Source organism: Pituophis catenifer, unplaced genomic scaffold (assembly GCF_029215685.1).
Source record: "Pituophis catenifer annectens isolate HBS135680 unplaced genomic scaffold, rPitCat1.0.hap2 SCAF_10, whole genome shotgun sequence".
Taxonomy (NCBI): domain Eukaryota; kingdom Metazoa; phylum Chordata; class Lepidosauria; order Squamata; family Colubridae; genus Pituophis; species Pituophis catenifer.
In genome coordinates this window covers 9,249,669-9,276,130 of record NW_027256890.1, presented here as the reverse complement: position 1 = coordinate 9,276,130, position 26,462 = coordinate 9,249,669, and the positions used below count along the sequence as shown (strand labels likewise).

The 26,462-nt window shown below is 46.2% G+C and overlaps 1 protein-coding gene across 2 annotated transcripts in view; it reads right to left on the bottom strand.

Annotated features, from left to right (window-relative positions):
- Positions 1-238: 238 nt before the first annotated feature.
- Positions 239-26,462, bottom strand: part of HIRA (histone cell cycle regulator) — a 51,514-nt gene continuing 25,290 nt past the window's right edge. The window contains exons 10-25 of one of the 2 annotated variants that reach the window (XM_070950519.1): positions 22,768-22,838; positions 21,704-21,809; positions 20,190-20,417; positions 18,813-18,898; positions 17,181-17,375; positions 16,286-16,456; positions 14,506-14,698; positions 12,099-12,200; positions 10,050-10,198; positions 8,223-8,384; positions 8,036-8,094; positions 7,650-7,755; positions 6,223-6,345; positions 4,467-4,630; positions 3,166-3,254; positions 239-1,316 (exon numbers count right to left, since the gene is read on the bottom strand). In XM_070950519.1, coding sequence (XP_070806620.1) covers positions 1,200-1,316; positions 3,166-3,254; positions 4,467-4,630; positions 6,223-6,345; positions 7,650-7,755; positions 8,036-8,094; positions 8,223-8,384; positions 10,050-10,198; positions 12,099-12,200; positions 14,506-14,698; positions 16,286-16,456; positions 17,181-17,375; positions 18,813-18,898; positions 20,190-20,417; positions 21,704-21,809; positions 22,768-22,838 — 2,121 coding nt within the window. In that variant the 3' untranslated portion in view covers positions 239-1,199. The remainder of the gene's footprint in view (positions 1,317-3,165; positions 3,255-4,466; positions 4,631-6,222; positions 6,346-7,649; positions 7,756-8,035; positions 8,095-8,222; positions 8,385-10,049; positions 10,199-12,098; positions 12,201-14,505; positions 14,699-16,285; positions 16,457-17,180; positions 17,376-18,812; positions 18,899-20,189; positions 20,418-21,703; positions 21,810-22,767; positions 22,839-26,462) is intronic. The other variant, XM_070950520.1, reaches the window with a different exon arrangement.

The following is a 26,462-nucleotide window of genomic DNA, read 5'->3' as shown; positions in this document are numbered from 1 at the left end:
TTGCTTAACGCATTGTAAACCCACCCTGAGTCTCCGGAGAAGAGCGGCATATAAATCAAATAAATAAATAGATAGATAGATAGATAGATAGATAGATAGATAGATAGATAGATAGATAGATAGATCACTCATTGTCATAATCTGATATTATCCCCCTTGCTTTGTAAACTGCTTTGGACCAGTATTACATAAGGAACCATGGCCCCCCAAAAATAAAACTAACTATCTGAACGCTGAGTTCAAGATTTTGTTTTCACAGGTGGAGGCCTGTAGAGTTTAATGCTACAAGCAGCACAAAGGCATTCATGTTTGTTCTGAAATCAATGCAATGTTCATTTATTAATTGTACTTACAAAACAAAAAAAATAATGCCCTCCCACCCCAAATCCCTTTTCCTTTTTTGAGCTATCCCTTCCCGTTTTGCCAATACCTTTTACAAATAGTTAAAAAAAAAAAAAAGACATTTATTTTGGTACAATTGTTCAGCAACGTAGCTGTCATAATTAATGAAGTTACGTTTTGATACGACAAGAGGACTTTGGGGAGGAGGGGGGGAAGGGGAGGGGAGGGGAGGGGAGGGGTGGGACGGGGGAAATTATTGGCCAAATAAAATTCTCATATTACAAGTTAGCAAATTCTAGTATAAAAATAGTCCGCGGTGATCAAAACAGCCTCTCGTTTCTAATGGTGATCCGCAATTGGAGAGTTTTTGTGGGCTGCATAATTCTGTAGGGATTTTCGGATTTTCTGTTTTGGGCGGCTCCTCTTTTTATCTCCCCAATACATAAATCCTCAGTAAAGAACCCCGAAATGAGGGCTTTGTATGACATTCAGTTTAGCTTCTTGTAATGTGCTTTTTTTCAAAGGATATTCAAAAGGCTCACTAAAAACGTGTCTCTGGAATCCAACAATCCTCTTTGAAGACCATTCTCACGCCCTGACAGCTACAAGCTGTGAGGCTCAACTTCCAGGAGAGAACCAAAAAAAGACATCCTTTTGCTTCCCCCAGATGTTCACACTTCCCTCTTGCGATCTTCTTTTTAAAAACGGCAACATTTTAGCTTGTTAAAAGACCCCAGGCCTGGCTCCTGCCCCCCTCCCCCGTGTTTTTCAGGAGTGTTAGCTTCTGCCAATGGACCTTCTATTTCTCCTTCTTCTTCCCTGCTCTCCTATAGGCTGGAGAAAGATCTCAGAGGACGCTACTTGTCTTTCAAAATGTCCAGCTGCTCCTGGTATTCCGTAAAAAGTCGCTGGAAACGAAGGTTCTGCCCGATGACGGGCAACAATTCCTTCAGCAGGTCCCGTTTCCGTAAGCCCTGTACAAAACACACACACAAAGAAGCATGTCACGGAAGTCAAAAGTCAGAGAAGCAGGGTGGATACTACTGCGCTGAGCTCTTCCCTGTCCCTTGTCTGCATGGAAACGCCCCATTTCTATAGAAAGAGGCTCGGGAAGCGTAGTGGTGAGAGTGCAGTACTGCAGGCTACTTCTGCTGACTGCCGGCAATTTGGCACTTCAAATCTCACCAGGCTCCAGGTGGACTCAGCCTTCCGTCCTTCCAAGGTGGATAAAATGAGGACCTAGATCCGTGATGACAAACCTATGGCACAGGTGGCGCGCGGAGTCATATCGGTGGGCATGCGAGTGTTGTCCTAGCTCAGCTCCAGCGCGCATGCGTGCACCGGCCAGCTGATTTTCGGGCCTTCCGGGCCCACCGGAAGTCGGCAATCGGGCCGTTTCCAGTCTCCAGAGGGCCTCTAGGGCGTGTGGGGAAGGCCGTTTTTGCTCTCCACAGGCTCCTAGAAAGCCCTTGGAGTCTGGGGAGAGTAAAAAATGGGCCTTCCGGGCCCACCAGAAGTCAGCAAATGGGCCGTTGCCAGCCTCTGGAGGGCATCCAGGGGGGTGGGGAAGGCTGTTTTCACCCTCCCCAGGCTCCAAGAAAGCCTCTGGAGGGTGAAAAACAGCCCTACCAGGCCCACCGGGTCATCGCGTGCCAAGAACAGGGGGAGCGCGCGCATGTGCAGGGGGGGAGGGGGCATTGAATTACGGGTGTGGGCATGCGCACGCACAACCCTCCCGTGCTCCTCCCCACTTTTGACACACGACAGCAAAAAGGTTAGCCATTTAGGTTAGACCTAGATTGTCGGGGGCAATATGCTGACTCTGTAAACCACTTAGAGAGGGCTGTAAAACACTGTGAAGCGGTATATAAGTCTAAGCGCTATTGCTATTGTTCTTCCTTTTCTCCTTCCTTCCTTCCTTTCCTTCCTTCCTTCCTTCCTTCCATCCATCCATCCATCCACCCACCCATCCACCCACCTACCCATCCATGGTGCACAGTGGTTAGAATGCAATATTGCAGGCTGACTCTGCCCACAGCCAGGAATTCGATCCTGACCGGTTCAAGGTTGACTCAGTCTTCCATCCTTCCGAGGTGGGTGAAATGAGGACCCAGATTGTTGGGGGCCAGAGGCTGACTCTGTAAACCCCTTAGAGAGGGCTGTAAAGCACTGTGAAGCAGTATATAAGTCTAAGCGCAATTGCTATTTTGGAAAGTACTATTACAGTACTTTCCAAAAGGAAAAATACGTTCACAAGACCTTGTATGACAGAGGTAGTCCTCAACTTACAACAGTTTGTTTAATGACCGTTTGAAGTTACAATGGCATTGAAAAAAAAATGCGATTTAGGATCGGTTTTCACGTTTGTGACCGTAGCGGCATCCCCATGGTCACATGATCAAAATTAACCAACTTGGCAACGGAGTCGTATTTATGACAGTCCCGGTGTCCCCGGGGGTTACGGGATCCCCTTTTGCAACCTTATGACAAGCCAAGTCAATGGGGGAAATCAGATTCATTGAAGAGCTCTGTTACTAACTTAAACGACCGCCGTGACGTAACAAACTGTGGCAAGAGAAGGTCGTGAAATGGGACAAAATTCATTTAACCAATGTCTCAGTCAGCAACAGATATTTTGGGCTCAATTGTGGTCGTAAGTCGAGGACTATTTGTATGTTATACGTTCCGTTCTATATGGCTGGAAAAGTGAGCAAGATGGGGGTGTGGGGGAGGCATTCAGGCTGATGCAGCTGAGTTAGGGAGGGAGGGAGGGAAATGTAATTTTATGTGTTCCCCCCCGCCCCCCAAAAAAGCAATGCTTACCACAACGGTCGATTCCCACTGACTTCCAGAGGAAGAATGGACAGGACCTAACAAATCCTTGCATAATTCCCTCAAGCGATATTCAAAGCCTGAGGAAGAGAGTAAAGAAGAAGAGTAAAGACTCACAAAGAAGGCAATACTTTCTCCAACTAATTCAGAGGCAATAGGTGCCTGGGGTGTAATCCCCAAAACAGCCGGAGCACTATTTGAATATCATCGGCATTGACAGAATCCCCATCGGTCAATTGCAAAAGGCAGCTTTGCTTGGAACAGCTGACATCCTGCAACGAGATCTTTGATACCGTCAAACAGAAACATTGGCCTGTCCTAAGCCCTCAGTATGTCCTAAGTCCTTCAATGTCAAATCCAGTTCGAGCATCTGGCTGACTGTGCAACAAAACCATAATCGTAAGCATCCCCAAACACCTGGAACATCATTTGAACACCATCGGTATTGACAGAATCCCGATTGGTCAATTGCAAAAGGCAGCTTTGCTTGGAATAGCTGACAGCCTGCGACGATACCGCTAATACCATTGAACAACAACGGGTCCTTAGGAAGGACTCAGAAGGTGGACAAAAATGCTAATTCCAGTCTAAACATCTGGATGATTGTGTGACAAACCACTGACAACATCTCCATCGGTCAATTGCGGAAGGCAACTTTACTTGAAACAGCTCTCATCCTGTGATGGTATCTTTGATATTATTAAAAACTTCTGACTATTCCAGGTCCTTAGAAGGACTCGATGCTGAGATAAAAATGCCAAATGCAGTCTGAACATCTCTGTATAAAGGTAAAGGTAAAGGTTCCCCTTGCACATATGTACTAGTCGTTCCCGACTCTAGGGGGCGGTGCTCATCTCCGTTTCAAAGCCGAAGAGCCAGCGCTGTCCGAAGACGTCTCCGTGGTCATGTGGCTGGCATGACTCAACGACAAAGGCGCACGGAATGCTGTTCCCTTCCCACCAAAGGTGGTCCCTATTTTTTCTACTTGCATTTTTTACGTGCTTTCGAACTGCTAGGTTGGCAGAAGCTGGGACAAGTCACGGGAGCTCACCCCGTTACGCGACACTGGGGATTCGAACCGCCGAACTGCCGACCTTTCGATCAACAAGCTCACATCTTAGCCACTGTGTCTCTTTTATCTCTGAATCCCAAAGCAACTGGAGCACAACTGGAACAACACTGGCATTGACCACAGTCCCATCAGTCAATTGCAAAAGGCAGCTTTGCTCGGAACAGCTGACATCCTGCGACGAGACTTTTAACACCGTCGAACAAGCACCATCATTCCTTACCTTCCTTAACCAGGTACCGTGCATAGATAAGCAGCCAGTGACGATATTCATGACTTGACTGTAAAGCCAAAGCAGAGGCCACCTGATTCTCCAGGTACGCCGTGGTGGTTTCTTGCTGCACCAAATGAGGCATGGAGAACAATTTGGCTGCCTGTCGCCCAGAGCTGTGGGAAAGGAACAAAGAGGAGGCAGGTTTTAGGAGCTGAGAATGGAAGGAAGTGTAGGTGGTGACCAGGCTGAGCCCGTGGGAAGGGGTCAAACGCGTCATAAGTCTCGAGTCCCTGCGCGCCTGCGAGAGATCTAAGACCAGCCCACTTTGAATGCCTTTCTTATCTCCCGCTCATTTCCCTTGACTGTTAGTTGGCCAGATTCTTGTAGAGAGCTTTAAGCTTCTAATAAATCTTTATAAAGGTAGTCCTGGACTTACGAACACAATTGAGCCCAGAATTTCTGTTGCTACTGTAAGTGAAACCTTTTGTTACGTGAGTTTTGCCACTTTTTACACTGTTCTTTCCAGTATTGTTATGTGTATCATAGCAGTTGTACAGTTAGTAACATGGTTGTTAAGTGAGCCTGGCTTCCCCCATTGATTTTGCTCGTTCAGAAGGTCGCAATGGGGGATCCCATGTCCTCGGGACACTGCAACCGTCATAAATAGGAATCAGTTGCCAAGCATTTGAATTTGGATCATGCGACCACGGGGATGTTGCAATGTCGTAAGTGTGAAAAACAGTCGTTTTTCAATGCCGTTGTACCTTTGAACGGTCGCTAAACAAGCTGTTGTAAGTAGAGGACTACCTGTACTCATTTGAGCTGCCTGAATATCCTGATTTCCCTGGTGCTTGACAGGAAGCTATATAGGAGCTTTTGGGGGATTGATTTATTTAGCGTTTGGCAAATACAGCAGGGGTGAAATCTAAAATTTGTTATTACCAGTTCTGTGGGCGTGGCTAGGTGGGGGTTAATGTGACTGGGTGGGCGTGGCCAATTTTTTTTTTTTTACTTTTAAAACCATTTTTCAAAGAGGTTGTAGAAAAAATGCTTTTAAAAGCCTTTGACGATCCCAGCTGAGCTGCGTGATCATCGGAGGCTTTTTTTTTTTTTTTTTAACTTTTAAAAGCATTTTTTCGGCCAAAGAGGTTGTAGAAAAAATGCTTTTAAAAACTAAAAAGAAAAGCCTCTGATAATTGCGCGGCTCAGCTGGGCATTGGGGGGGGGGGGACAGAGATTTTTGCTACCGGTTCTCCGAACCACCCGCCGCCATCACTACTGGATCGGGCGATCTGGTCCGAACCGGGAGCATTTCACCCCTGAAATACAGGGACTTATAGTAGTTCAAATGTTAATGTCCAGTCCACCCTGCCATTCAAGGACAGGGCAGTCTATGTTGAAAAATATCAGACAAATATCAGACATTGGGCCAGTGTAAGTTCTTGATGGACATTTGGACACAATGTGGTGAATAATTTGTCGAGGAGCACCACAGTCACACTGAGGGGTAGAGACAAGACCCCACTTAAACAATGAGTCCTGGCAGACACCATGTTGGGTACGGATCCTGTTCAGACTTGTCCAATGCTGGCGAGGAAGGTCAAAACCTGGCACCTTTTCGGGGGGGGGGGGGAAATCTGCACAGTTCCAACAGGGGCAGCATTCAGAGTTCAACGCAGGGGTCCCCAAGGTTTTGGGTGATCAAGAGCTTGGCTCGTTTTGGCGGTAAAGACAGAGAGGTAGAGCGAGACAGACAAGGTCGTACTTTGACATTCGTCCTTGAATGATGGCTAAAGGTCCCGAACACAGCATGGACTCCTGGGATGGTAGACTGCTCCTGAAGTCTGCACACTGTGCCAATGTTTCCTGCTTGTCGGAGACAAGGTTCCTGGAAAGGCAGAACATGTTACAGTTATCCAAGTGGAGGAAGGAGAGACCTTCTCGCAAAATTAAACAGGTGCAAAGTGGGAATTTAACCAGGGGTGGGCTGCTCGGGGTTAGCCCTTAGCTAACCTCTAGCTAAGATTCTGTGCAGTTCGGAGAACCCCCAAATCCCACTCCTGGCTGGCCCCGCCCCTCCCAGGAGTCCCCACCCAGCTCGTTTTGGATGCAGGTAAGTCCACGTGCGGAGGCTCGGGGAGGGTGAAAAACGGGCCTACCGGAAGTTCTGGAAGGCCGGAAAGGGGCCTGTTTCCAGCCTCCAGAGAGCCTCCGGAGCCTGGGGAGGCCGTTTTCGTCCTCCTGGAGGCTCAAGGAAAGACTCTGGAGCCCGGGGAGGGCAAAAACATCCCCCCCCCACCGCCGTGGTGCAGAAGGCTGACTAGGCTTGGCCACGCCCACCCAGCAACCCGGCAAAGAACCCCTTGCTAAAATGTTTGAAGCCCACCCGTGAGTTTAACCCATTTCATTTCCCTTCCAGCCGAGTAGATGGACCTCAATTCCCGTTTAGATTCATCCCATTGCGCAAAGTCCAACCCTCCACTTAAACAACAGGTAGGTCAACTGCCAAACAGATTCCCATTTTTTTTTAAAAAAGAAACCTGTATTCTTTTTTAATTGACAGCAAGCCCAAGGGAACTGTAGGACAAGGCAGTGGCAGGACCTGAGGGTGGAGTCAGAGCCTCTAGTACAGTGGACTAAAGCACTGTTATTAACATCTGCTGCTTGCAATTACTGCAAGTTCAAATCTCACCAGGCTCAAGGTTGACTCAGCCTTTCTAAGGTTGGTAAAATGAGGACCCAGTTTGTGGGGGGCAATAAGCTGACTTTGTATAAATACACAAAAGTATGAAGGCTATTGCTTAACGCATTGTAAGCCGCCCTGAGTCTCCGGAGAAGGGTGGCATATAAATTAAAGCAAAAAAAAAAAGAAGAAAAAAAAAGAGAGGCGTTAGCCTAGAGTCCTACGTAGCCACAATTGGCTTAAAGTCCAATTCCCCTTGAATTCTGTCAACCCTTATCTAATTCCGAGGTGGTGCTAACCGTGAGTCGAGCATAGACACGAGTAGTAATAAGTCAAGTTTAATTGGAAGCTCACGGGTGGACCTGGTCTTTCGTGCAGGAGCAAAATAAAACCGTGTCTTATTGCCATATTAACTTTATATAGTTTGTTCCAGAAGCATTAACGGCGGATCGATCCTGCTTAGCTCTTAAAAGAATCACCTCCCTTGTACCTTCCACCTTGGGGCTCACCAAGAAGACAGAGAAGGGTTAAAGCAATATGCTCTTCCGTCCGACATATTCATCACGGGGATGCCATGCTGAGTCAGCAAGATTTGAGAGACGGTGGTTTCACTTCCTGCGGAGGTCAAACATACCCGTCAGTTTTCTTGGTGGCACAAACACGGGATGGGTCTTGTCAACTGACGGGCGGAGGACGGGTAGTCCTTGACTTATAACTATTCATTTTAGTGACTTTTTGAAGTTACAGTGGCGCTGGGAAAAAAAAGCGACTTGTGCGCGGTCCTCGCGCTTGCAACCCTCGGTCACGTGACTGACCACTTGTCACCAATTGCTAAACGAATGGACTACCTTCGAAGAGAGTTTAGGTGGCCCTAGGTGGACTTGAGCGTCGTTACCTGCTAAAATGGTTTGTAGGGACTCGTCTTTCACCACCACGGACTGCTTCCGCACGTTCCTAAAAGGGGAAAATGTGGAGGAGAAACAAAAGTGTCGTTTGAATTCCACGTGACGCGTCTTGGCAAAGGAAGATGTGAAAATGTGATGGGGGGGGAGGGAGGGGAGAGAGAGAAGTTCGGTGCTTACCAGACGGAGAGGGTTGCAGCCGTTGTGAGAGCCATCATGTAAAACCCTGTACAGTGCAACGTGGAGATGGGGGAATGGAGAACGATGGGAGGGAGAAGGCGACGGCCACACGCCGAAAACACAGAGAGGGTCCGCTTTTCACAGGCCACACTCACCACTTCGCTGGAGGGAGAAGCACAAGACAAAAATAGTCGTTTTGGTACTTTGGGCTAGTGGTAAGGGCATCCGGCTAGAACAGGGGTCGGCAACCTTAAACACTCAAAGAGCCACATAGGTCCTGACCGGAAGCCCCCGTTCAATTCTGGAGCCGACCGGAAGTCCGGTTCCCACCACCACCACCACCACCATAGAGTCTCCTCCTAGAGTGGCGTCCTTTTTCCTCTACCTGTCCTAACCGAAAGCCCTATCAATTGTGAAGCCGACCAGCAACAGGGAGCCGCAGCAGAGGGATGAAAGAGCCACATGCGGCTCCAGAGCCACGGGTTGCTGACCCCTGGGCTAGAAAGAGGGAGACGTGAGTGAGTTCTAGTTCCACCTTAGGCGTAAAAGCCAGCTGAAGGACTTTTAACCAATCATCCGGAGACAGTGAGTTTCTAGTCCGGCCTTAGCCATGAAAGTCAGCTGGGGAACTTTCGGCCAATCATTAGGAGACTGGGAGGTCTAATCCCGCCTTAAGGCATGGAAGCTGGTTGGGTGACTTTGGACCAATCACCAGGAGACTGGGAGTTCTAATCCAGCCTTAGCCATGAAAGTCGGCTGGGGAACTTTCGGCCAATCGTTAAGAGACTAGAGGTCTAATCCCACTTTAAGGCATGGAAGCTGGTTGGGTGACTTTGGACCAATCACCAGGAGACTGGGAGTTCTAATCCGGCCTTAGCCATGAAAGTCGGCTGGGGAACTTTCAGCCAATCGTTAAGAGACTAGAGGTCTAATCCCACTTTAAGGCATGGAAGCTGGTTGGGTGACTTTGGACCAATCACCAGGAGACTGGGAGTTCTAGTCCGGCCTTAGCCATGAAAGTCGGCTGGGGAACTTTCGGCCAATCATTAGGAGACTAGAGGTCTAATCCCACTTTAAGGCATGGAAGCTGGTTGGGTGACTTTGGACCAATCACCAGGAGACTGGGAGTTCTAATCCAGCCTTAGCCATGAAAGTCGGCTGGGGAACTTTCGGCCAATCATTAAAAGACTAGAGGTCTAATCCCACTTTAAGGCATGGAAGCTGGTTGGGTGACTTTGGACCAATCACCAGGAGACTGGGAGTTCTAGTCCTGCCTTTGCCATGAAAGTCGGCTGGGGAACTTTCGGCCAATCATTAGGAGACTAGAGGTCCAATCCCGCCTTAAGGCATGAAAGCTGGCTGGATGAGTTTGGACCAAGTGAGTGTGTGGCAAACTGGTGGTAAAGATAGGTAAGAGCCTTGATAGTACAGTGGTTTAATGCACCCTGTTATTAACACAGCTGCCTGCAATTTCTGCTGGTTCGAATCTCGCCAGGCTCAAGGTTGACTCAGCCTTCCATCCTTTCTAAGGTAGGTAAAATGAGGACCCAGTTTGTGGGGGCAATAAGCTGACTTTGTATAAATATGCAAAAGGATGAAGGCTGTTGCTTAGCGCATTGTAAGCCGCCCTGAGTCTCCGGAGAAGGGCGGCATATAAATCAAATTAAAAAAAAAAAAAAAAGATAAGTGAAATCTACCTCTGATACAGAGGCATCACATTGGGAAATGTCACTTTTTAATCCGATGCACCAACTTTTGAGACTGGGCACCTGAGCATTCTCTCTTTATTGTGCACCTCCTCAGACCCGTCCCCCCCCCCAAGCTTACCAGCTTCCCGCCGCAGAGAGAATTCGGCTGGTGAGCACCGTTTCCCACTCTTTCCCTTCTCGGTTGCACTTCAGTCTGCTAAGTTTGACTCCTCCCACAGTTGTGATCTCGTTTTCCACTTCAATATACATGGAGGGATCGGAGCTCACCTGCAAGAGAGATTCCTTTGGAACCCTAAGCAATCCCAGTTCAAGCCAGGAGAGAAACGTGGAGGTTTGTGAAGAACCTGATATGGTGTGTAATTAAAAGGGCAGCTGCTTGTCTATTCCTCTCTGATACACAGATCGATAGATCGATAGGAGATAGAAATAGAGACAGATAAGCTGAAATAGGTATAGATAGATAAGATGGATTAGATTAGATAGATAGATAGATAGATAGATAATGAGAGATGAGAGAGATAAATGTAGATAGATAGACAGATAGACAGACAGATGAGAGATGAGAGATAAACAGATAGAGATAGATAGATAGATAAATAGATAGATAGATAGATAGATAGATAGATAGATAGATAGATAGATAGATAGATAGATAGATAGATGAGAGAGAGAGAGATATAGATAAGAAACTGAAATAGGGATAGATAGATAGATAGATAGATAGATAGATAGATAGATAGATAGAAAGATAGACAGACAGATAGCCGAGAGAGCGATAAACAGAAAGATATAGTTAAGAAACTGAAATAGGGATGGATAGATAGATAGATAGATAGATAGATAGATAGATAGATAGATAGATAGACAGATAGATAGATAGATAGATGCCATATTTTTCGGAATGTAAGACGCTCCGGACTATAAGATGCACCTACCTTTTTTGGTGAGGAAAACAAGAAAAAGAAATCTGCCTCTGCCTCCCAGCAATTTTGCCTCGTTGCAGCAAACAGCCTGCTTTAGTTTCATTTTCGTTTTCAGCATAGCTTGATTAGCACAAGAAAAGAAAAAAATCTGCTCCCAGCAATTTACCTCCTTGCAGCAAGCAGCAGAGGCCCGAGCAGCAATAGGCAATGGCAATCCCTGCAGCCTGAAACAGCTGAGAGTCGGGGACAATCAGCTTATGCTAATTAGGCTGTGTTGAAGCTGAAATGGGCTGTTTCTTCTTGCTGCTTGCTGCAAGGAGGTAAACTGCTGGGAGGCAGAGGCCAAAGGGTGGGGGCCAGAGGGTGGGAGGGGCTACATTCGGTGTATAAGACGCACCCAAACTTTCACCCCCTTTTAGGGGGGAAAAAGGTGCATCTTATACTCCAAAAAATATGGTAGGTAGGTAGAGCTAGATAGATAAGACAGACAGACAGACAGGCTGAAATAGATAAGTAGATAAACAGACAGATATTACAGAGTCAGTCTCTCTATCTATCTATCTATCTATCTATCTATCTATCTATCTATCTATCTATGACAGACAGACAGACAGACAGAGAAATTCTTGGAGGAGTGGGAAAGTGTTAGCAAAAAAGAAACAGAGAAAGAATGTGTGCAATTGAGGCAAATGTGAAATCTCCAGTTCCCAGTAAGCTTTATCCAAAGTTCTTAGCCAATTTGTTTTCTTTTCATTAGGACAATAATTCTTTTTTTTAAAGACAAAATTTAAATAAATAAAAACTGCAGTGAGCCTGAGTTATTGATTTCGGGGGGGGGGGGGTGTCCTGCGTTCGATTTCACATTAGACAGATACCGTGTTTCCCCGAAAATAAGACCTTGTCTTTTATTTTTTTGAACCCCGAAATAAGTGCTTGGACTTATTTTCAGGGAGGTCTTATTATTTTGGGGCGTGTGGAGCAAGACGGGGCTCCTCTTGCCGTCTTACCTGATTTCCAGCTCTGTCTCCCTAACCCTAACCAGAGGAAATGGCAGGGACCGGCTGCACGTGCATTTAAATATTTTCGGGGAGGGCTTATTTGGGGGGGGGCTTATTTTAGCACATGCACTCAAAAGCCCGATTGGGCTTATTATCAGAGGAGGTCTTATTTTAGGGAAAACAGGGTAGAAAAATGGCAGGATAAAAAAAAACACCTAATAATAAATACTATAATCTACCTCTTACCTGCAATGCGAACGATTTCTGTAGGACTGGGTTCGGCAATTTAAGTGCTAACGGTGTACTGTGGCAAGCACCATCTTTCTCAGTTGCTAATATAGCCGGAGACTGGGAGACAAAACAAAACAAATGTTAAGAGCCTTGGTGGCGCAGCAGGCTAAAGTGCTGTTAAGTAGCACCAGCTGCCTGCAATTACTGCAAGTTCAAATCTCACCAGGCTCAAGGTTGATTCAGCCTTCCATCCTTTCGAGGTAGGTAAAATGAGGACCCGGATTGTGGGGGCAATAAGCTGACTTTGTATAAAAAAGAACACCGCTGGGGGGGGGAGCAAAAGCCCTACTAAGCAGGTATATACAAAAGTATGAAGGCTATTGCTTAACGCATTGTAAGCCGCCCTGAGTCTCCGGAGAAGGGGAGCATATAAATCGAACCAATAAACAATAAACAATAAGATGCCCCTCTCAACTCCACTCTAGCATAAATTCTATCAACTGATTAGATTTTGCGATTGAGATGGTATTCGGAACAATTCTGCAGGGTGAATCTCAGCTAGTTTTGAAGCAGGCCAATTGGGCTGAAGCGCGAGCGTGTTTGGTGAAAAAATTCTTGGGAGATCTTGGAGTCTTAGTGGACAACCAATTAAATAATGAGCCAGCAGTGTGCAGCGGCAGCCAGGAAAGCCAATGCAATCCTAAATTGCATTAACAGAGGGATACGATCAAGATCAAGAGAGGTACTAATATCACTCTATAAAGCCCGAGTAAGACTACACCTAGAGTACTGCATCCAGTTTTGGTCACCACACTATAAAAAAGATGTTGAGACTCTAGAAAGAGTGCAGAGAAGAGCAACCAAGATGATTAGGGGACTGGAGGATTAAACAAATGAAGAACGGTTGAAGGAACTGGGCCTGGCTAGTCTAGTGAAGAGAAGGACCAGGGGAGACAGGATAGAAGTCTTCCAATATTGGAGGGGCTGCCACAGAAAGGAGGGGGGTCAAGCTATTTTCCAAAGCACCCGAAGACCAGACAAGGAATAATGGGTGGAAATTGACCAAGGAGAGATTCAATTTAGAAATAAGGAGAAATTTTCTGACAGTGAGAGCAATCGACCAATGGAACAGAAGTTGCCTTTGGAAGTTTTGGGAGCTTCATCACTGGAGGCTTTCAAGAAGAGAGTGGACTGCCATCTGTCAGAAATGGTAAAGGGTCTCCTGCTTGGGCGGTGGGGGGTTGGACTAGATGACCTACAAGGTCCCTTCCAACTCTGTTCATCAGTTAAAAATCAGTTCTTAAAAGAGTGGGATTGATTAAATCAAGTAGCTATATAGAGATCACCGATTGTGCAAGTGCTAGCAATAGCACTTAAGACTTATATACCGCTTCTCAGTGCTTTACAGCTCTCTCTGAGTAGTTTACAATGCCAGCAGATTGGCCGCAACAATCCGGGTCCTCATTTTACCGACCTCGGAAAGATGGAAGGCTGAGTCAATCTTGAGCCCCATCAGGATCGAATTCTAGGCTTTGGTATTCCAGAATTTGCCTGCAATATTGCATTCGAAATCACTGCGCCACCAGGCGCCGGTAAGCCAATAAAAGAGAATTATTGGCAGCTCAGCTGCCAATAATTGGTTGGTTGTTTTCTTGCAAATGTCTCATTACCCAACTAGGCAACATCATCAGTGTGCCACTATGCAATAAACCATGATGATTGGCTTAATGTGCTTGCAGCTAGATTTAAGAAGATGCAGTCCGGTTTCTAAAATGGAAACGAAAAGGATCGGTGGTTGTGTATCAAAGAGAGGTGGCTACTGCTGACCTAGGCTCCCTTAAAAAGCAGGAAGCAGAGTCTTGGACCCGGCAAAAAACCCCTTTTATTTACACGACTGTGAATTCCTTTCATTCACAGTCAGCAAGGCCTGACCAAACAGTCTTTCAGATGAATATTTATCAACACAGACCTTATCTCGCTTGGCAGGCTGCCAAGTCAAGTTTCCAAAGGCAGTGCAAGGCCAAACTTGGTACAGAGTCATGGACAGATCTTTCCACTCTCGAAACAACCGAATGAACGAATTGTTTCCTGCAAAAGCCCCCTCCCCGTTCGCTCCTCTTTTGTTTCCTATGGGGGGGGCAATCACCTCCAAGGTGTGGCTTTACTCCCAAGTCGACCCTGCTTTCTTAGTTGTTCTTGTCTTCTGGCAGCTCTGCGCATGCGCACACTGGGAACAACCTCCAGCTGTTCCTCTGCCTCACTGCTGTCTAACTCCCTCTCTGCCTCCGACGCAGAGCCCTCGTCCGAGCTTTCCCCAGCCCCCAGGACCGGCCCATGTTCCTCCTCAACCTCCTCACTGTCCGACTCTGCTGCCAGCTCTGCCGGCTGCCGGCGGGCCAAAACAACCACCTTTTTTGGTTACCTGAACGGTTAAAGTGACAGGCATGAGCCGGGAGTCTTTCCGAGGTCTTCCTTTCTTTTTTTTTTCAACGTCAAGGTCCAGCTTTCGCTTGGAGAGTGACAAGGGTTTGGTGGCCAGCTTTTCTTCGCTATCGCTGCTACTTTCTAGGAGATCCCTGGGTTTGCTTTCCCGAATAGAGTTCTGCTCCTTCAGTCTGCAGAAAAAAGAAGGGGGAAAAACAACCACCGTGTGATCCAGTTGTTAAGGAACCAGCTTAAGCTTAGCAAATGGAAGGCTCCGAGTTCTAGTCCCCCCCCTTAAGCATGAAAGCTTGGCTGGGTTTTGTGACTTTGGGCTACTCACTCTCAGCCCAATGCACCTTACAGAGTTGTGCTGGAGAAAATAGGAGGAAGCAGATAAGCCTGCGGTCTTGAGTTACCGTATTTTTCGGAGTATAAGACGCACCTTTTTCCCCCCTAAAAGGGGGTGAAAATTTAGGTGCGTCTTATACACCGAATGTAGCCCCACCCACTCACTGGCCCTCAGCCTCTGGCCTCTGCCTCCCAGCAGTTACCTCCTTGCAAGCAAACAGTAAGAAAAAACAGCTCCTTTCAGCTTCAGCACAGCCTAATTAGCACAAGTTGATTGGATCGGCCTCCCGACTCTCAGCTGATTTGCTCTCAGTTGTTTGCAGGGCTCTCCTGCTTGCTGCAAAGAGGTAAATTGCTGGAGCAGATTTTTTTTTTCCTTGTGCTAATCAAGCTATGCTGAAAACGAAACTGAAAGTAAAGCAGGCTGTTTGCTGCAAAGAGGCAAAATTGCTCAGAGCAGAGGCAGATTTTTTTTTTCTTCTTTTCCTCACCAAAAAAGGTAGGTGTGTCTTATACTCCGGTGCGTTTTATACTCCGAAAAATACGGTATTTCTAAAGATTATAAAGGTGAGATACAAATAGGTAAGTAAATAAATTAGGGTTCCAGGTCTAGACTGTAAATAGGGATGGGTTCATGGGGGTTCGGCAGGGTTCAGGCGATCCTCTAGCCAAGGATCGCCAGGGTTTGGTGAACCCCCAAATGCCCACCCCATTCTGCCCCTCCCAGGAGTCTCCACGCGGCTCGTTCATCATTCCAGGTAAGTGCAGGTCTGGGAGGGTGAAAAACAGGCCTCCTGGAAGTTCCAGAAGTCTGGAAACAGGTCTGTTTCCGGCCTCCGGAACCCAGGGGAAGCAGTTTTTGCCCTCCTGGAGGCTCAAGGAAAGCTTCTGGAGCCTGGGGAGGGCGAAAAATGTCCCGTCCCCCCTGCCATGGTGCAGGTGGCCAACTAGGGCATGCCCACGCCCACCCAGCAACGGGGCAACGAACCCGTTGCTAAAGGATCTGAAGCAGTGGTGGGTTGCTCCTAGTTTGGTCTGGTTCTTTAGAACCGGTAGTAAAACCGGTGGGAGGCTCCACCCACCCGCCACGCCATAATCATAGGTGATTTGCGAACGCGCAGAAGCTTCTGCGCATGTGCAGAAGTGCGTGTGCTCCCGCTGCGAATTGGTAGTAAAGGTAAGTGGAACCCACCCCTGATTGTAAATATTTGGCTGACCACTAGATGGCACCAAAGAATGAGAGTTTCTGGCTCTCTTTGCTGCCATCTAGTGGACATTTAAATTTTTAAAGCGCATACCGTAATCTCCCTAAACGAGCATTCTTTGGACTGCAGCTCTCAGAAAAATAGAGGAGGCTAGCTGGGTGCTTTCTCCTTTGCTTAAAGAAAGGCGTCCAACTGAAACGGTTCTTTTCCAGTTCAGCATCTCACCTGTCCAAGGTAACCTGATTGGTGTGCGAGACGGGGGAAGTCCCTGAGGTGGCTTTGGATCGCTCCGTAAACCGAGAATCGAAAGCCTTCATGGGCTCAATCTTAGAAGAGGTGGGCAGCACTGAGGGTGAAGCGGCTGGGAGAGCAGCTGAAGTCGAGGTAGCGTTCAGACTGGGAAAAGAAGAAAGGAAAAACGTATTTGAAGCACCCCACATATCCGGCAGGGCTCCGCTCTGCTCACAATTGGGCAAGAAATAAAATCACGAACCGCTGCGGTTTCTATCCCCCTACCCCACTGGATTTAGGGGTAAGAAGCGCCACACTCAAGCCCAAGTGCCATCAACTTTCTGAAGCAGCGTTTCCCAACTGTGACAGCTTGAAAGATGCGGGGACTTCAACTCCCAGAATTCCCCAGCCAGAATATCTGGGAGTTGGAAGTCCACACATCTGTAAGCTTGCCAAGCTTGAGAAAACGCTGCTCTGAAGTAGCCAGGACTGGGACAAATCCAGATCAGACTAGCGGATGGCGCTCGCTTCGCATCTGTTACATTAAAAATTGGGGATACCTAAGAGGGGCACCGGGCAAGCCACATCCTTCGGAAACGTAACCTGACCTAACCATGGAATTTCCGTCTGCGTATCTAGGTTCTAGTAGCAAGTAAAGAAGAACGGGGCAACTTGCTGCGGCCAACTCACTACTGCCTACTCGCCATGGCCAATTTGCCACGGGACACGGGCTCGCCGTGGAACAATTCCGTTTTTAAATGATTTTTAAAAAAATATATACGGGGCTTCCTCCTCGCTAAGCCAACCCACGCTGCAGTGAACGGGTCCTTAAGTTTCCACCCCACCCACCCCAATTCGTAAGGAGAAGGCCTTTCGTTTCGATGCTCACCCATCCTTGTTGGCTACGTCTTCCGCCGATTTAGCGGCCGCTGCCATGGGCTCTAAGGCAGGCTTAACGGTGCCCAGGGAGTTGGCCGCGTTGTAATCTAACGCTATGAGCTGATTGGTCTGGGAAGCTGACATCATGGACCCGGCTAAAGACCCCGAGAGTGGGATGCTGTTAAAGAGGGCTGTCGAAAAATCCCTGTTGGGAAAAAGAAAGGCGGTCAGGGGAAATCGGGGCGTATTATCCCCGCCGGACCATCATCTCCTTTTTAACAACCCCATCATCCCTGGCGGGGTGGAGCCTGGGCAACTGAATGGAACTAGCAGAATGTTTTCCTGGCCGGATGCCCTTCCTGTCGCCAATGCGGAGTTTTGTTCAGCAGATATAGTCTCGGTGCGCGCAGAGAGAGAAATATCTGCCTCTACCTACCGTATTTTTTTTTTGAGTATAGGACGCACCTTTTTCCCCCCAAAAAAGAGGGTGAAAATCTGGGTGCGTCTTATACTCTGAATTGTAGCCCCGCCCAGCTTCTCAAACGGAGATTTCAGAGGTTGAAAAAAGCATCAGAACTGATGTTTCAGAAAAGAAGCCTCCAAACAGAGCTTCAGAAAAAAAGCCTCCAAACAGAGCTTCAGAGGCCTTTTTTTCTGAAGCTCTGTTTCGGAGGCTTTCAGAGGCAGGAAAAAAAAGCAAAAAAAATCAAGGCACAGAGCTTACAACCAAGGAATCTGTTGCTAAAATTCACCTCTGGGAACAGCTGATTGGGGGTATTCTGGGAGGCCATCCACCTGCCAATCAGCTTTTTTCTTATTTTCCTCCCCAAAGACTAAGGTGCGTCTTATACTCTGAAAAATACGGTAGGATCGAACTCACGGCCACCGCTAGGCCACCGCGCCACTCATTATCCCTGCCGGACTGACCAGGACAACCTGATCCTATATAACTGAAACAGGACCGTGGTCTACAACTTACAAGCCTTTCTTTAGCGACTTTTCTGACAGAAAATAATGACTTATGACCCATTCTCACACTAACAACGGTAACAGCATCTTCGGGTCACATGATCAAAATTTAAATCTTTGGAAACCAATAGGCCATTTATGACAGTTGTAGAATCCCGGGATGATGCGATGGCCACTAGTGACCTTCCCAACTGGCTTCTGACGAGCAAAATTCACGGGGGAAAGCCAGATAACGACCGCATTAAGGATGGTTTGGTGAACAAGTGTGGCAGGTTTACTTAACAAAAGCACGGCTCCCTTAGTGACTGCGGCGACCTGCCTAACGACGGTGGGGAAAAAAAACTACATTTGGGCACAATTCATTGAATGACAATCTGGCTTAGCAACAGAGCCTCCGGTCCCAATTCTGGCCATAAACCGGAGACTGTATGGGCTGAAATCTGAGATTTTTTTTTACAAAAAGAGGAGAGGTGATATCGGGATACATCTCGTTCCTTCTTTGCGGTCGTAGCTGGATGGGGAGGGGGGGAGGCCCTTCTGAAAGTGGTTTGGTCTGTCCTGCTTCTTCCTCACACTGAGAGAGAGAGAGGTGAGGGGAGCTTTGCAAGGTTTGTTCACCTCTACCTTTGTTTTCGAAACAAAATGAAAATCCGACATATTTTGAAAACAGTACCCTGTGTCCAACTGAGCTATGCAGAGCGGTGTGATCCTTCGCCGACCATCGGCCGTCCTGGTCTCGACTTGTTTCTTTAAAAGGTTCTGCCAGGAAGAAATTAGGATTATTAGGATTTTGGGGTGTTTTTTGTCATCGCAACACAGTTCGTCTAAAGTCCAGCCTCCCGGTATCGCTTGCTCAGGTTGGCGGCCGTATGAACGGGAGGGATAAAGAAATATTAGATAAATAGATAATGTCAAAATATCTTTAGATCGATGTGAAACCCCCGTTTGCCTTTTAGCCTTTGTTTTTTGTTTTTTTTTTACTCCCAATGATGTATTCAAAAGCAGTTAATCGAGAAATCTACTTTTAAAGGCAGTTTTGCTTCATGCACCAAAGACAAATTCCTTGTGTGTCCAATCAAACTTGGCCAATAAAGAATTCTATTCTATTCTATTCTATTCTATTCTATTCTATTCTATTCTATTCTATTCTATTCTATTCTATTCTATTCTATTCTATTCTATTCTATTCTATTCTATTCTATTCTATTCTATCCCTATCCCTATCCCTATCCCTATCCTATCTGTTTACAATGGACTGCCTTGACCTTTTGTTCCCTAGACACAAAGGGAGGAAGAGAGGAAGGAAGGAAGGTATACCTGTAAAGAGAGAAGAAAAGAGAAGACAGAAAGGAAGGGAGGTAGGAAAGTAGGAAAGAAGGGAAAGGAAGGAAAGGAAGGAAGGAAAGGAAGGAAGGAGGATATACCTGCAAAGAGAAAAGTAAAGAGAATATAGTGGAAGGGGGATAGGAAGAGAGAGGGAGGGAGGAAATGAGGACAGGAGGGTGGGAGGAAGATATAGCTGTAAAGAGAGAAGGAAAGAGATGACAGAGGGAGGGAGGGAGGAAGATATACCTGCAAAGTGAGAAGTAAAGAGAAGAGAAGAGAAGAAGGGAGATAGGAAATGGGATAAAAAGAAAGGGAGGAAGCAATGGCAGGAGGAAGATATACCTGTAAAGAGAGAAGGAAAGAGATGACAGAGAGGAAGGTAGGTAGGTAGGTAGGTGGAAGGAAGGAAGGAAGGAAGGAAGGAAGGAAGGAAGGAAGGAAGGAAGATATGCCTGCAAAGAGAGAAGAGAAGAAGGGAGATAGGAAGTGGGATAGAAAGGAAGGGAGGAAGCGAGGGCAGGAGGAAGATATACCTGTAAAGAGAGAAGGAAAGAGATGACAGAGAGGAAGGGAAGAAGGGAAGAAGGAAGGAAGGACCATCTTCTATCCAAGAGGCATCAGCTCTTCCATGGCTACATGGCCTGACATGTATATTTCATTTTACCATCTGTTCACCAAAACAGAAGGACCAAAAAGAATGGAAGAGGCGAGAGGAAATCGCTACCTTTCTAATGTCCTCCAAGCTTTCTCCATTCACCATGCTGGCCAGCTTAGGCGCCGTTATCGCTGCTGCGGGGCCCATTCCGTCTCTCAGGGCCTCGTTCTTCTTCTCCACTTGCTGCTGCCTTTGTTGGTACTTCAACATCTCTGGATTCTCGATAATAGCCGTCGAGAGATGCGCCTCCGTCATGATAGCTAAACTTTTACCGTACGTCGACTGGTGGATGTTGCTCTGAAAAGGGAAAGAGCACCGGAACGTAGCATCAGGCCACTGGCCCATCTAGGCCAGGGGTGTCAAACTCAAGGGCTGGGGGCTGGATCCGGCCTGCGGGGTGCTTAGATCTGGCCCACGGCACCACCATGGAAACAGCGAAGGATCGGCCCGTGATGCCTCTGCCAGCGAAAATGGAGCTCGCCCTCCCGAGCTCTGTTTTCGCTGGCAGAGAGTTGCAGGAGGTTATTGCAGCCAAAAACGGAGCTCGGGAGCCTGTTTTTGCTGGTAGAATGCTCGGACCTCCACAAGTGCCCCCAACACGAGTGACGTTGAGCTAGCCACACTCATTCCGGCACCCCGAGGTCAAACTCAACCCTGATGCGACCCTCCAATGAAATCGAGTATGATACCCCTGTTATGGAGGGTTAGTATGTTTTCTGGACTTCTATCCAGTTTTCTTGTTTTGTAAAACTTTTTTTTTTTTTTTTTAAACCTGTTGCTGCTTTGCACCAATGCAGACAATTTCCCCACTCGGCTGTCTGCTCTCTCCTCGGCTTCCAACTAAGACAGGTTTAGTAACCTGAGATTCTCAGATCCAACTAAAGACAGCCTAGCTCTCAGTTCCATCCCATTTGCTATTTCTGGGAAACCTGTGTAGGCAGTTTAAGCCAAACCACTCATTTCCCTCCTTGTTCCTTCTCTCTATCTGGAGATTCCCCGATCGCCTTCACCAAGCCTGGATAATGTCGTTTTCTGCATCTCAATCTACGTTGCCCGGACGATGATCCAAACCAACGAAACAAAGTTTAATCAAGTGTGGTGGCATCACAGATTATATCTCACTTTGCCTGATCTCTGGGGTCCTATCTCAGAGCCCACCCAGGCTCTGTTTTTGGCTGTGACAGCCTCCTGCAGCCCTCTGCCAGCACAAATGGAGCTCAGGAGGGCCGCATGCAGTCCTCCCAGGCTCCGTTTTTGGCCGCGACAGCCTCCTGCAGCCCTCTGCCAGTGCAAACGGAGCTCCATTTTTGCTGACAGAGGGTTGCAGGAGGCTGCCGTGGCCAAAAATAGAGCTCGGGAGCCCATTTTCACTGGAAGAGCGCTCAGGCTACTACAGATGCCCGGACATAAGTGACATCAAGCTGGCCATGGCCACCCCTGCACCCCCCACCCCCGAGGTCACAAACAACTCTGATGTGGCCCTCCATGAAATCGAGTTTGACACCCCTGATCTAGGCAGTCTGAGAATATTTAAAACAGAAGGAATTAGAAAAGTCAGCATGCTCAGCGTAAATTGCAGCCACCTTCTCTTCCTCGCTCAGGGGGTCCCCAAGCTCGTCTTGGGAAAAATCCAGAAATGCCACCGATCCATCCATGGAGCAGACTAAAATGCCAAGGCCGTTCAAAGTCCTGAAGGAGGAGAAACAAAGAGAGAGAGAGAAAAAATCTATGGAGATTCTCAACTCATCCAGGTCATTTTTTTTTTTTCTTCTTCTTGTGCCATATCTGTCATCGGACGTTGGCGATCCCTATTTTGATCAACAGCCGCAACGAAAAAGTGCCGCTGAGTTTTGTCCAAACCCAGTCCCTTAGATTTTGAAGCTATGAGCTTCTTCTTCTGCCTGGACCTCGTTTGCCTTCAATCTTTCCCTGGAGGATTAAGTGAAGTAATCCAGGTCATAGTTGTTTACAAAAGCAGACTTCATTTTTCCTTGAACGCATTTCGCTTCTCATCCAAGAAGAGTTTGAAAACACCCCAAAAAAGCTAACTCTGAAATAATTTCTGCTTTTCAGAAGACCTGGGCTTCGCCCAATCCCGTTTCAATCCCTCCGCGAAAGCCCTTTAGGGTGTGGAATTGCAATTCTAGCACTGATGAAGTTACCTGCTGGGGTAACGAAATGTCTGCAAAAAACAACCCAAATTCCGAGATCTCCCCACCCCTTTCCCAAGGATCCCACAATTGTAATTAAAAGAATGTTTTGGTTTACAATAAATAAATAAAGCCTATAAACCACTTTCCGGGGTTTGACCGTTTAAAGGTGGGCAGGTTGTGATTAAATTTTCATTGTAAAAAATGTGCTCTTAGAATTATGCATGAGGCATGAGCAGTAACGTAGCTAATTGGGTTCTTCGCGGGCAGATTCGGTTGTTCTCACGCAAATGCTTAAAATAACATGGAGGAGGGGAGATTTTGAATAGAATAACAGAGACGGAAGGGGCCTTGGAGGTCTTCTAGTCCAACCCCCTGCTCAAGCAGGAGACCCTGTGCCATTTTCAGACAAATGGTTGTCCAATCTCTTTTTAAAAGCCTCCAGTGATGGAGCACACACAATGTTTGGGGGTGAGTCCCCATGAAAGCCACCTTACCATGAGATATCCATGATGGACTTGTCGAACAGCTCATGTATGACGACCAATGGCCTTTTCAGACACGTCAGCTAAAAACAAAATGGCGGGTATATGAATTATCACAAAAGGAGCCTCATGTCCTAAGATTTAATGACACACCTAATTTAGCATACATTCGTCTTTGGCTATAAGAATGGAAAATTTTAAGAAAATTGGTGGGAACCTGCAGCTTTCAAACTGTGTTACAGGTAGTCCTCGATTTATGTCCTTTTGCGGCATTCACCAATCTCACAAGCCAGTGGTTTAGGGTGGTTTTGCCAAAAACCAACACAATTGGCAAAACGTTGTTGCAGTAGTAAGCAATGGGTTCATTTAACACAACGGCGGCGTTCGCACTTCGGCCGCGTAAGAATTGCCACAAAATACTCCACAAAATCAGGTCGGCCACTTATCCGACCCCCTTTCTATAATTGTTACAACCATGATGGACATTACAATCGTAACTTGAGGACCAGCTGTATAATACAATTCCAAGCAGCTCCAAATGTCAAAACGAAGAGCTTCCAGGAATTGCAGATGTTGAGTTTCAGAACAACATCAGAACCACCAATCAGGGCCACGTTTGAATCCGAAGGAGTAGCAACGATGAGGTTTACAACCTAGTAGAAATTATAAATTCTGAGCCACGGACTGGTTTGGCTGCTACTGCAAAATGATTTGATTGGCCATTGTGTTCCTCATCGTTGTCTTTTAAAAAAACAAACAAATAAGGAAGAGACAAATGACACTCGGGAATCTGAATAAAGCTGGTCGATTAATCATCTTTTTTTAACGACCCCATAACTCCTTGCGGGGTGGAGTCTGGGCAACTGAATGGAGCTGAGTGTTTACTGGCCGGATGCCTTTCCTGTCGCCAGGGCGGAGTTTTGTTCAGCAGATAGATTCTCCTCGTGCCAAGAGAGAGAGAAATATCTGCCTCTACCTAGGATCGAACTCACAGCCTCCTGATTGAGAGGTGAGAGCTCCACCTCTAGGCCACCGCACCACTCTAAAAGCTGGTAGATTAATGTTGTTGCCTAAAACCAAGCCCGAAGTGTTATTTTATTTATTTATTTATTTTATTCAATTTGTATACCGCCCTTCTCCTAGTGGACTCAGGGCGGTGCACAGCCAGAACTAAAAAACATAACAATACAAAATTTAAAATTATTAAAAGAATTATATGCTTTGGCCCAAATTTAAAACAATTCAAATTAAAACCCATTAACAGATTAAAAGCTAAACAACTAAAAAACTAAAAAAGGGATGTGCATTGCAGAATAAATCCTCAAGTTACTTTTCTTCATCGATTTCTGCATTTCTTTCCTTCTGCAGGAAGATCGGGGTAACCCACAAGCACCCCCACATTCTCTCCTTCGCGTTTAAAGGGGAAAGGGATTGAAAACTCACCATGTGGGTCTTTTAAAAACCCAATACTTCAAAACGCATGGAACCTGACTTGGTCTGAGATCAGTTTTAGAAGCAAAGCAGGGTCTGAATCTGGATTAAGCCTAAAACAGGGGTGTTCCAACCTTGAATCAGAGTAGATCTGGAAGGGAGCTTAGAGGTCTTCTAGTCCAGCCCCCCTGTGCTCAAGCAGGAGATCCTACAGTAGTGGCCAAAATTGTGGAAACCTTTGGGGAAAAGTGTGTTTTCTAAAACTAGCTAATAACACCACTTTTTCTGGGAGCAGTGCCGTAAAATTATATATCAATGGAAAGATAATTTAATCAAGAATGTAATGCAATAACTTTAATTTTTTATTTATTTATTTATTTTTATATGCCGCCCTTCTCCGGAGACTTAGGGCGGCTTACAATGTGTTAAGCAATAGCCTTCATACTTTTGTATATTTTTATACAAAGTCAGCTTATTGCCCCCACAAACTGGGTCCTCATTTTACCCACCTTAGAAAGGATGGAAGGCTGAGTCGACCTTGAGCCTGGTGAGAATTGAACTCGCAGTAATTGCAGGCAGCTGGATATTAAATGCTGCCTTAGTAGGAGGCATTAGCCTCCTACGACACTCAGGCTCCTGAAGGATTTGCTATTAGAATAGCAGTTACAGTATAAAGAAGAAAAGTGAAACATGTAGAAAAAACGAGATATACAAAAATTATCAGAAAAAAAAACGAGATATACAAAAATTATCACCAGAGAAAAAACGAGATATACAAAAATTATCACCAGAGAAAAAACAAGATACACAAAAATTATCACCATGTCAGTTAATCCTTAGTTGGGTAATCTTTAGCATGAATTACGGCCTTACAACATCTTCTCATGGAGTGAACCAAGTCTTTGAGTTCTGCAGCTGTTCTAATGTGAAACCAAGATTGAAGGATGGCTTCTATTAACTGGGTTTTTATTGCTGGGTCACTTCTGATTAACAAGTTTCTTTAATGGGCTCCATAGATTTTCAATTCGGTTAAGGTCTGGGCTATTCCCAGGCCATTCCAGCAGTGGAATAGGATGATCTTGAAACTCCCCAAAAAAGTGGTGTTATTAGCCATCAAATCTCAAAAATACACTTTTCTCCAAAAGGTTTCCACAATTTTGGCCATAACGGTATACCATTTCAGACAAGTGTCAACAACCTTGGCAATTTTAAGACTTGGGGACTTCAGCTCCCAGAATTCTCCAGCCAGCCATGCTGGGAGATGGAAGTCCGCCAGTCTTAAAGTTGCCAAGGTTGGACATCTTTCACTTAAAACATTGTCCCAAGAAGGAGGGCCGAAAGATTTTGATTTCTTCCTAGGGAAATGGGTGCAAAAAGACGGACACACACAAAAGACCACCTGCCCCTGGCACTTCCCACCCGCAAGATTGGCAAGAATTAGTAAAAACCACTCCCCAATTTGTTGGAAATGTGAGGTGGATCTAGGGTTATATTACCATATGTGGTGGGAGTGCTCAAAAGCCAAAAGTTTCTGGCAGCAAATAAGGAGCTGGTTAGAAGAGATGTTAATGTTTAAAATAGAAGTTAAGCCAGAATTTTTCTTACTGGGCATGACAGATGTCAAATATGACAATAATGTAACCTATTTAATATTGCATATACTTACCGCGGCAAGACTAGCATTTGCTCAAAAATGGAAGTGTAAAGAAATACCCTCAGCAGAAGAAGTAATACACAAAATTTACAGCTGTGCAGAGATGGACAGACTTATTTTAAAACTCAAAGACAAAAGTGAATCAAGATACTATGAAGTCTGGAATAATGCCTCCTACTAAGGCAGCATTTAACATCCAGTTGCCTACAATTACTGCGAGTTCAATTCTCACCAGGCTCAAGGTCGACTCAGCCTTCCATCCTTTCTAAGGTGGGTAAAATGAGGACCCGGTTTGTGGGGGCAATAAGCTGACGTTGTATAAAAATATTCAAAAGTATGAAGGCTATTGCTTAACGCATTGTAAGCCGCCCTGAGTCTCCAGAGAAGGGCGGCATATAAAAATAAAAATAAAAAAAAAAAAAAAAGAGGAAGAATGCCAAAAACAAGGGATAACGAATGTCTGGGAATGTGTATATCAATGTATATCAATGTATATTGAATTTGTGAATGTAATATAGGTTTATTAAATACATGCATAGTTGTTTAGGAAGTAAAATACTGCATACTTGATATATAATGAAATAGGAGATATGTAAATTTGTATATAGATCAGGGAATAGAT